Raw genomic sequence first — 11,317 nt, forward strand, 5'->3', positions numbered from 1 at the left:
AGATATGCTAAATGTTATCTACGCCAAGATGAAGATGAGAATTTGTTGTTCCTTGATTCCTAGTTTGGAATGTATCATCGTATCTAACTATACTTAATTTACTTTCTAGTAAAGAACTCTTTTATAGGCATTTAATGAATGAAAAACAAAAACTCACTCTAAATTATATAGGCATTTTTTTTTCTTTTCCAAAATGAAGCTACTTTCCCATTAGTTAGGAAGGATTATTACAAAGAGACTATACAAGGAGGCTTATACACAAATTGGGGAATCTCCCTCTGATCAAGTTCAAGAAAATGAGACTACTTACATAGCCTTTCAAACTGATTACTTAAAGTAAGTATATACCTAAAGCTAAAAGCGGTGCCCTTCAGTGTCTGCCAGTACGAGCCATCTCCTAGGCCCTACAACGAAGGGAGGGCGGTAGGTGAGTAGGAAACAACCAACGTGGGGGCTGGTAGTTCCACCTCGGGCCACTTCCTCCTTGTGTCACCATAGGCGTGTTCTGCCATTTCTGCCAAAAGTGTAAACGGGCATTGACCACGTGGGATGTACTTAAAATTGTATGTTAAATAACACGTATGGTACTCATAACATACCTAACGTACCACACAACCATATTTTCTCTTATCTCAAAGAAACTTCCAAGTAAATAAGAAAGGCATACCTGCTTGAAGTTGAGTCATGGGAAGGGTAGAATCTATAGCATCTCTAGTGTTGCAACACTTGATGTTCAATACTAGGATGACTATATTATCCCTCCTCATTTAACATTGCATATGTTTAACAATTGTTTAATGAACAACATTTTACACAATCAATCCCATAATGGTAAAAAAAGCATCTAATATTAAAGAAACAAATATCCCATCCATGGACCATGAACATTATCCACCTTGACCTTGTAAAGACTCCTACATTGTTCTGCATATTGTTTAAGGTAGTACATATGTTCCCCAAATTGTCGTGCACTTGTTGATCACAAGGAAGTACTAGACCAATGCGATTTCTAAAGGATCAATCCTAGTACATGGTGGTAGCGAGTCCCGTCGAATATGGATCACGCTCCGTATCGACAACACAAATTGTGCGAATACCTAGAGTGATGCATTTCTTGGAGGGTGATATGTTTTGACAAAATTGAGGTAGGTATGCCAAAACATCACATCTTTCTCGAGGGGAATTGTCCCATAACTTCGGCAACATTATCATGTTGGAGGAAGATAAGAGATAAATCAAAGTGATCGCGTTCTCAATAACTATCCAAAATTTAATGTGCAATGGACATTCTAAGAAAACTTAAGTGGACATTCTTGTATCCAAAATTTAATGTGCAATGGACATTCTAAGAAAACTTAAGTGGACATTCTTGAGACACCTGCATGATCAAAAACTGCAAGCAAAAAGCCCTCATCATACATTACAAACATGTGATCTGACCTACCTACGATATGTATTGTGAAGATTAAATGTCCTAACCGCAATCTATGTCACCCATCCTACTCTAGGACTTTTGTTACTAATGAGTCTCAAACATCTCTTTCTTCCATTAAATTATGTCCATGGACCATGATCTAATCCATAAACCCAACCTCATATATCATCCTTTGGAACTTATTGCCATTAGTGAGTCTCAAACATCTCTTTTCTTCCATTAAACACCCAACCTCATCCGTCATACTCTGGGATTTATGCCACTAGCAAGTCTCAAACATCTCTTAAAATTGAAAGTCTTCCATTAAATTAACTGTAGGAATATCCCCAAAATAAATGCTTAAGGATCACATCAAGTACTTTTTAAAGAAGGGTTTTGTTGATTAGCCACATATGCATTGATAAGACTAAAAAATGACTTAACACAGATGACCATACATCCAATTGAGAGCTTACTTGACTAAGAGGGACCACAATTTAATGTCAAACCTTGTTGCTTCATTGATACCACATGACTGCTCTTTTGTCTCAATAAAAAAGATGATAGAATGAAGTGAAGAAGCTATGTTGGCAAGGAGCTTAATCAAACTGGGGAATGAATTATATATAAAATAATCCTTTTAATAACATCCCGTTTTAACACTAAACCAAAAGCCTAGTATGTACATGCAACTTTATACATGGTTTGAATCTATATAATTACACATAGGACATTCACAGAATGCTCCCTAGGGGACTCAACTCAGAAACTCGGAATCCGTCGTATTTTTTTGGACACGCCCAAACAATTATCTCACACAAAGTGTTCCTTCTTTCATCTTGGAGCAACATGAAGTATAGTACCACTCATTAGGCCACTTCCATCGATATCCGACGAAACATAAGGGTTAGAGTCACCAGAATAGAGAGCATTTCGATGGTTGTCCGGAGTGGGGGTGTCTTCCGAAGCGACCATGTAATCTGGGCGAGGTGTCATTCTCCATATGGCTTCGAGTGTCCGCACCACTTCGGACATAGACGGGCGAGAATCTGTGTTGTCTTTGCAACAAGAGATTGCCAAGTCGATGAGCGGCTTAAGACACTCTGTTGGATAAGAGCCCATCCTTTTGTCCACAATCGACAGTATGATGCCAGCTTCATGGGCTACATTCACCTGCATTATTTATATATGCCAGTATTAATACATGTTCATGTTTGTTCATGTTTTGATGTAGTGCATTGCATCTAACAAGAATCATTTCAACAATGCATATAATATCATGACAATATTGTCAGATTACTTGGGTAGTATTTTTAAGACTGGAGACTTGCATTGCATCAATCTTGTCAGCTGTGCATTATAGATTTGTGGTGCATGGTATCTTTTGGATGTGTTTGCATGCCAATAATCATCTCAACCATCATATTGTATATTATACTACTTAATTTGAGAATTGTATCTCACCTCTCTCACGAGATTTTTCCCCTGAGATATGGATTGCATGCCAGTTAAGAGTTCAAGCAAAACCACACCGAAACTGTACACATCACTCTTGTCTGTGAGCTTACGTGTTAAAAAGTACTCTGGATCAAGGTAGCCCTGAAAAAAGATATTATGGCAAACAAATACATCATGTAATCATCATAAGAAACAGGTTTCAAAATGCTAAGGTCATAGAACGGTTTTTTTCTATAGAAAGCCTCTTATGTAACTGTAAATTTACAACTAAATTTTAAAGTGTGATTTAAGAGTAAAAAATTACCGGGGTTCCCTTAACCACAGTTGAAACGTGACCACCGGCATCACCTTCTATATCAGATATTGGTGCAAGTTTTGAAAGCCCAAAATCAGCAACTTTGGCTCTCCACTTTGCATCAAGCAAGATGTTGGTTGCCTTGATGTCACGATGGAAAATTGGTGGATTGGCTTCAGTATGAAGGTATAAAATTCCTCTTGCAGAACCTAATGCTATTTGCATTCGTGTTGCAAAGTCAAGGGGGTATCTCGATCCAGCTGAAAATACAAGTTTATCAATCAACTATTAAGACTGGGACCAAATGTATTAAAAATATCTGTAACATCATCATTAAGAAGTACTACGTTAATATGTACCATGAGAAAGTGTATGGTAACATCATCACACAAAGTAGTATATAGCATTATTGTTGAAAGTAGTATGTAAACATTCCATTCATTTGATTTGAATACTCACAATTTAGATGTTCTCTCAGGGTTCCATTCGGCATGAACTCATAAACTAACATTTGCTCCCCTGCATCATCACAATATCCAAGCAACGATACAAGACTGCGGTGATGTACTCGGGATAGCAACTCAATCTCAGTATAGAACTCCTTTGCTCCCTGAAGTGAACCCTCTTGAGCACGTTTTATTGCAACCTCTACGCCGTCAGGTAAAACACCTTTGTAGACTTTCCCATATCCACCTTGCCCGATTTGCATAGAACTGTCAAAGTTTTTCGTGGCATTGGCCACTTCTTGAAAGGTGAAATACTTCACTCCTGCTATTTTAATGTGCTCATGGCGCCGCCGAACTGCAAGGATGTCAACAAAAACATGGATGGATTTGTATGCATTTAAATACTAATGATTTTCTTTTGCAAATCAGTTATTGTTGCCGATGCTATATTCTGCGTACCACTCAATACTATGCATGCATTTTCTTCCTTGTTTATAAACCACATATATAGTTAGATTCATGTGTTTATATGCTTCTTTCTTCCATCACATATAGTACACTTTTAAGGGCATAATATATCTAGTTGTTTTTTTATTTGCATCTAGTTGTAAAGGATGACATACCTGCTAATGGCCCAGCATATCGCCTCATACGTTTGTTGAAGAGAAGCATAAGGACGAAAACAACAATGGCTGTGAAAACCGCTGCTCCAATGACAATTCCAGCTATCTTTCCACCATTCAGACCACTACTTGACGGAGCCAGCAAAGAGACTAGAATTGAACCACTAGAGTCAGATCACCCCATTCATTATATGTAATGTATAATATATACAAACGAAAGTTGTATGATAAGCTAAACACAAGTTTTTGGCTTACAGACAGAAATTAGATGTGCCGACTTACTGTTATAAGGGTTCCCAATCACGAAAGAAACTACTTCATATGGACCAAATGTATTGTTATCGGGGATGTTCCATGTTACAAATGTGCTGTACAGATTTTCAACTTCTGATTGTGTAAACTGGCTAGTATTGTTTGTTGGAAATAATTTGATGTCCATCGCGAGACGTGGCCCTGTTTGCCAAGAATAGGAAGAAACATTTACTTGGTAGTCGGATAAATTCAAGCCCGATGACAAGTAATGTTGAAATCCTTCTTCATAAGGAGGAAATATTGCAAATCCAGGACTCTTTAATCGGTATCCTACTCGAAGTGGATAAGCACAACGACATATGCCGAGGACATAGAGGCCATAAACAAGCTCCTGATTATTCGCTGTGTCACAAGTTTCACTTGTGCATGAGGGAAGTGATGAAATATTTGGTGTTGGGAGGGTCACATTAGCATCTGTGCCATTGAATTCGTTACAATAGGATTGTGATGAAGAACCATTGCAAACTGGGTTTCCATATAACCTGCAAACATTGTTTGTATTACTAATTTGTTCAAGACATTTTAACCGACCATGTCGGATAGAAGCCTTCACTAGTAAATATTAGATAAAATCCTCATTAATGAACTTAGACCCAATTACGGATGTCACACAAGACCCCATTTGTACTTAATATTTGCTAGACATGTTTCAGAGGAAACTGATTACAAGGTATAAAATTTGTGATTGAGAGAGACAGACAGACAGACAGAAAGAGAGAGAGAGAGAGAGATTGATATTATAAATAGCTACGGCATAGGTTCTTGTATCTCTGGTCTCCCAAATAGATATCTATGCAAATGCTAATTAATACACTAATCTCCATACCTAGTCTGGTTAACCAATACATAAATCCTAAAAATCCGGTCTATCTATCTCTATTCTCATTAATGAATACAAAAATTCATTGGAAAACGAAAATATAAAGAAATGTTTGCCTAACTTAAATCAGAGTTTGACAAACTATATAAATCCCTAATTTAACAAACGAAGTATTGTCCTTACGGAATGATTCAATGTTATACAATTAGGCAAGAAAAAGCTGGAGAATGTTATGTTATTCTTGTACTCCATTTCCGAAGACAGTTGTGTATTGGAGAGTTCCCCATTGATTTGATAAAAAAGTTTTTTCTTTACCAATGCACCTTGTTTCACACAAGAATATACAGACACTTTTTCTCCCATCTTAAGACAATGGCTCCTTATTATTTACCTTATTGTGATGTTGCTTACAAGAGCTCCTCCACTGTATCCGGTGATGTTGTTGTTTATAATGTCTCTGCAATTCACATGATTTATAAGCTTAGCCCGAACCATTTCCTTGAAGCTACAAAGACAATGTTGGGACATTTGAAGGAATTATCTTTAACCAGATGGAGTTGTCTCTTACATTATTAACACCGAGTCTACTCTTTGAAATTCATTATGGCTGATCTGATTCGCAGTGAAATTTCCATCAAGAGAATTGTCGCGCAAAATCCTTTTGACATTCAGATCCCCAAAAAAGCATTTGTTAAATTCTGGATTCATCTTGATCTCTATATTACTGTGATAAGAGAATCGTGTGACTTACAAGAGTTCCAAACTCAGCAGTCTATAGTAAGATTCTGGTATGTCACCACTCAATTGGTTGTAAGACAAATCACTATCACACACATTCAAGACGGTAAGAACATATACTTCATCATAAATAATGTTTAGATATCTATATACATGTGTGACTTGTATTCAACTAAAAATTGTGTTTGAATGCATGCATGGATGAATGGACGGATACATGCATGCGTGTATGTAGGAATGATGCTGCATGCATGTGTGCATGTAGGTATGTAGGCATGATGTGTGCATGCATATATGTAGTTATGTTTGTATGATGGATACATGCATGGATGTAGGTATGTTGGCATGATGGATGGATTCATGTATGCAGGCATGACGTATGTATGTAAGTACGTTGAAAAGTTTGGACTTAAATCAATGTATGTATGTATGTATGTATGTATGTATGTATGTATGCCCACATTGTTGTGATAGTGTTGGACCCATCTGGCACTGCTGGAAGTTGGCCGGTCAATTGATTGTGACTTAGATCCCTAGTGAACAAATTAGACAAAGAGCCACTGATCATTGATTCTTTTGAAATCTTGCTGAAAATGCATGATAGAATTTTAAATTTTGGGATGTGAACTTACAAGTATCCCAACGAAGTCATTTTTTCTAGGCTAGGGATGCTACCAGTTAGGTTACAATTCCTCAAACTCCTGATGATCACAAAAGCAGATTTAAGATATTAATACACTTCAAAACAATATACATGCACATGGATAAAATATATGCTCAAAACAATAATCTGGCATCAAACAGGATCCTTGATTTCATGACCACCATTCAGGTGTAAGGTATCTATGGTAGCAAAGAAATTTTTCTTTTGTTACTCATATTGACGAGAGTTAGCACATGAAACTTTCTTTCAATATAGCATGTCGAAAGGGGCACAATGAATGTGTGGCAGTTTGGTATATCATATCAATACCAAACTGCGGTCCAGCATATTTTTATGACATTGGAAAGGAGATCGGCAAAGAGCAGTCACAGCCATTTTCTGATAAGGATCCCTCACACACCTTCAAATGTGCATAAAAGCAGAACGTGCATTGTATATGTGAAATACATGAAACTTACAATTTTGTGACACTGCTTGAGAGGTTAGAAAAACTAGCAGGAATGCTGCCACTAAATTGATTATTGTCAAGTTGCCTGTAATCATGGAAAACTTCATAGGTTTAATATAAGAACTATTGCTTAGGTTTAATATAAGAACTTTAAATAATCAGTTCCTTGAATTAACTGAAAATGAGTTAGGCATTTCTTACACAATAAGTAGGGTAGAGATATTTGAGATCTCAGATGGAATCTCTCCAGATAATGCATTGTTATCTAACAAGCTGCCACATCAGAAAAGAAAGAGAGTGGAAGACCCATCCAACATAAGGAAGGGCTTGTTTTCAGTAACAATCATTATTTGTCTAGATTGTAAAAGAGGCATTCTTCTTACAGATGGACTAGACGTTGTAGCCTTCCCAGCTCAGGAGGAATCGATCCATTCAATGAGTTATTGTTCATATGGCTGCAGTATGAATACATCACCATATAGTCATTACATGCAAGTTCCAAAACTTGATTAGCATATGATAAAATATCCAGTTAATATACTTACAAATGCTTTGCTTCATTGAGGTACTGGAATGTAGTTGGTACAGGACCTGATATATTGTTCTGGTCTATCTGAATTCGATTGAGTTTTGATAAATTTCCCAATTCAGGGGGCAAGACTCCGCTCAATTTGTTGCCATTGAGAAGCCTGTATTTTTATTCATGCTTGCAACAATATTAATACCATATCATTTCTAGGGAAAAACTCCGAAATACCCCCCTGAATGTTTGAACATTATTTACCCAAATCATGCCCTTGGTTGACCGCATGAGAAGCTTGAATCGTGACCCCGGAAAACATGAGGCAACTCATGGGACAGAGTCAACATCGCTCTTCACTACAGTTTTAAAGACTAGGTCAACAAAGAAGCATGCCTACAAAAGTACACGGTCTCTCAACCACAACATCGGCCAGAGCTTGTAATAGATCTGGAAATGGCCATTTATCATGCTCTCCATCTTGGATCGCCCCATCTTGGAGAGATTTTTGAAAGGCAGAAATTTCAGTTCATCTAAGCTCCTAATTGTCAAGTGCTTCACTCATGAGATTATCTGCTACCTTAAAAATTTAGCTGTTGGTTCTCAAAGATGGGGCTATGTTTTAAGACACAATCTCTCGTTTGGTATCACTGGCCATTTTGGCCTCTTAAAGGAAATAAATGTACAGTTGCTCTTCCTTCATATTTTCCTTTTCTCTGTAGTTCCTCTTCTTTATCAGTGTAATGGTAATAGTACCTCGAATTGCATGACACAGGGCACTGATCCATACCCATATATAATTTGGGGGTTGATGACCAAGGGTGTATCAGGGATATAATGCAAAACTCTGGGGGTTTCTCGGAGTCTTTCACTAATTACTAATCACGTTAAATTATGATTAAACATAATAAATCAAACAGAAGATTAACCAATGAATGATTAATTAATAAAGATTTCACAAGTTTAAATCTCCGGTGTTAGATACTCACAGTAAATAAAGATTACTTAATAATCCTATTTCGGGAGGAATCGAACCAGTGATGTTGTTCCACATAACATTTCTGCAAGGCACAAAGGTAACTCTATAATTAGTTACCTAAAAAATACTGCGGCTGTATAAAAATGATTCTTACTGCCCCAAATGTTTCACTTCTTAGCATGTCATTACACAATATGAATCTTTATTCTGCATGTCACTCTACAAAATGATTCAGTCATTACGAAATAACTGCACTTACAAAATGACCAATTGTGTCAAGTTCCCTAAATCCGGTGCCAGAGTCCCAGTAAAATTCATATTGAGCAAGCGCCTACAATCATGAAACAAACAAACAAATCCATCATCCATTAGAATTACTAGCCAACCCATTTCTCGCGAAAACTATAATAAAATTTCTTATAACCAAAGAAAATCTGGTGTTACTGCTAATATTCAATCACACCTTACAAATTATAACTGTTGGGGATCAAAAGAAATCCATGTGAAATGGTAATGACTTACAGCTCTGTGACATGTTGTGTGCCATTGATGATGGTTCCACATATAACCCCTGTCCAAGCACCCTCTCCACATGGGTCATTCCCCACCCAGTTCTCTAATCTGTTGAAAGAGTCGACTAGCTCCCGTTTTACGGCCTGAAGTGCTGCAACTGTTCCATGACCAACAAACAACACATACATACATATGTATATCAGTAACAATCGTATACAAATCGTCCACCACGACCAGGTACTAAGTTAAGTTATTTCCATTATATCAAACCATCATTAAGAGTTATGTATATATATGTAAATCCACAAAGCCATGAGCTACTTGTAGTAGCTAATCACTACGGATAATTTATTAGTACCATGTTGTATGTTACTTATATTGGGAAATCTCGGACCATGTAGTAAACTTATTTACATTTCAAATGATCATTCCACATATAGAAATCTGAGACCATCCAGTAAACTTATTTACATCTCAAATGATCATTAGACATGTAGGCTCAATCCATACTATACTGGAACCATGTAGTGACTTACTTGCATATAAAATGATCATTAGTCACATAGGATATTTAAAATGATTATTAGTCACATAGGATCGATAATTTAATAAAAACTGTATACACAACAATCTAGTATCGCGTATTACTGAGCAGGCATTAAACATAGCAAACTACTGAAACGCTTGATACAATCAATCAGAAATTGTATATGCAATCCACTATATCAGTTAGTACTCGGAACACATCTGATTATAAATTGAACAACTATCTATGATAGATACAAAGTTCACGCAATCATTTTTTTAACACATCATTTGTATTGTTTTGTAGCATATTACTACTGCTTATAATTGAATTAAGAAGTGAAACATCCCAATTATTAGATACTCTCTTATATATAAACAGGTCTTTGTTTTAACTTTAGCAATATTATTTTTTTGGAGCAATGAGATTTTGTCTCTCAGACTTGAACAGCATCTTTGTCACTGGTTTCATAGTATTATGCTAATGCTTACAAGCACGTGAATCAATGGAACATACTAATTATCTCATACTCATTTCGTCTCTCTTATGTAATGGATTAATCTGAAAATGACGAAGAGGACAAGCGCAAGATTGAATACAAAAATATGTTGTAGTTATATGTAGAGACCTTCTACTGGATCAGAGATGGCGGCAGAGTTGTGTGGCAGGGAGAAGAGGACCATGAGAAGGAAGCAAAAGCAGGGGGCATAGGTTAGGTGTTTCCATGGATTCAGCAGTGAGGAGAAAGCCATGCTAGTATGCTACCAATGTTGGCAAAAATCAAAGAGAAAGAGAGAGAGAGAGAGAGAGAGAGAGAGAGATCTGAGAGAGAAAGGGGCAGATTCAAATGGAAGTGTAAAAAAAAAGGAAGGAAAATTTCAAACACCAATTCAATAGTTACATTCCCCTCTAATCTTCTTCCTCCTCCTGCTCCTTCTCCTTCTGCTTCTGCTGCTTCTGCTTCTTCTTTTTCAATTACAATTATTATTATTATTATTATTATTATGATGATGATTCATGATGATTTCTTCAGACAGAGGAACAGGGGATGTGGGGACTAATTCCACTTTCTAATCTCAGGATTTCCTCTTGCTCTCTCTCTCTCTCTCTCTCTCTCTCTCTCTCTCTCTCTCTCTATCACATACACACACACACACACAATGTGAAGGTGTCCATGTCCATGTCCATGCTTGTTCTCATGTCCGTGCTCGTGTTCGTGCTCTTTGTGATTGTGTCCATGATCGTGTCCTACCTACACCCATTTCCGAGCTCGTGCTTGTGTCTATATTCCGTGCTTACACACGTGTGTCCTTGTCTGGATTCGGCCCATGCATTCGTGTAATAGGAGTGTTGTGTATTGATAGAATATATGTTCTATGTATCTATGTTTGTATCCATGTGTAGAGATCTATATGTAAAATGTGTATGTCTTCCCGTTTGTGTTTGTGTATAGGGTTTAGATATTGAATGTGTTTGCTTCCATGTTTGCGTCCATGTGTTTGTGTATAGGGTTTAAAGATATTGAATCTGTTCGCTTTCGTGTTTGCTTCCATGTTTGCGT

The 11,317-nt window shown here is 37.0% G+C and overlaps 1 protein-coding gene across 1 annotated transcript; it reads right to left on the reverse strand.

Moving 5' to 3' along the window:
* Positions 1 to 2,068: 2,068 nt before the first annotated feature.
* LOC147864643 (putative LRR receptor-like serine/threonine-protein kinase At1g06840) lies at positions 2,069 to 10,591 on the reverse strand. The gene is made up of 19 exons (XM_087318756.1): positions 10,385 to 10,591; positions 9,240 to 9,387; positions 8,977 to 9,048; positions 8,728 to 8,799; positions 7,764 to 7,907; positions 7,602 to 7,673; positions 7,420 to 7,491; positions 7,229 to 7,303; positions 6,739 to 6,807; positions 6,568 to 6,639; positions 6,120 to 6,191; positions 5,937 to 6,026; positions 5,760 to 5,825; positions 4,519 to 5,030; positions 4,237 to 4,386; positions 3,627 to 3,968; positions 3,177 to 3,427; positions 2,879 to 3,013; positions 2,069 to 2,587 (listed from the first exon to the last, which is right to left on the reverse strand). The coding sequence occupies exons 1-19, from the start codon at positions 10,506 to 10,508 to the stop codon at positions 2,249 to 2,251; spliced, it is 2,877 nt and encodes a 958-aa protein (XP_087174882.1). The 5' UTR covers positions 10,509 to 10,591; the 3' UTR covers positions 2,069 to 2,248.
* Between the last annotated feature and the right edge of the window lie 726 nt (positions 10,592 to 11,317).

Source organism: Azolla caroliniana, unplaced genomic scaffold (assembly GCF_043228905.1).
Source record: "Azolla caroliniana isolate FFs.n. ecotype wild unplaced genomic scaffold, voAzoCaro1.0.p SCAF_4, whole genome shotgun sequence".
NCBI classification, from domain to species: Eukaryota; Viridiplantae; Streptophyta; class Polypodiopsida; order Salviniales; family Salviniaceae; genus Azolla; species Azolla caroliniana.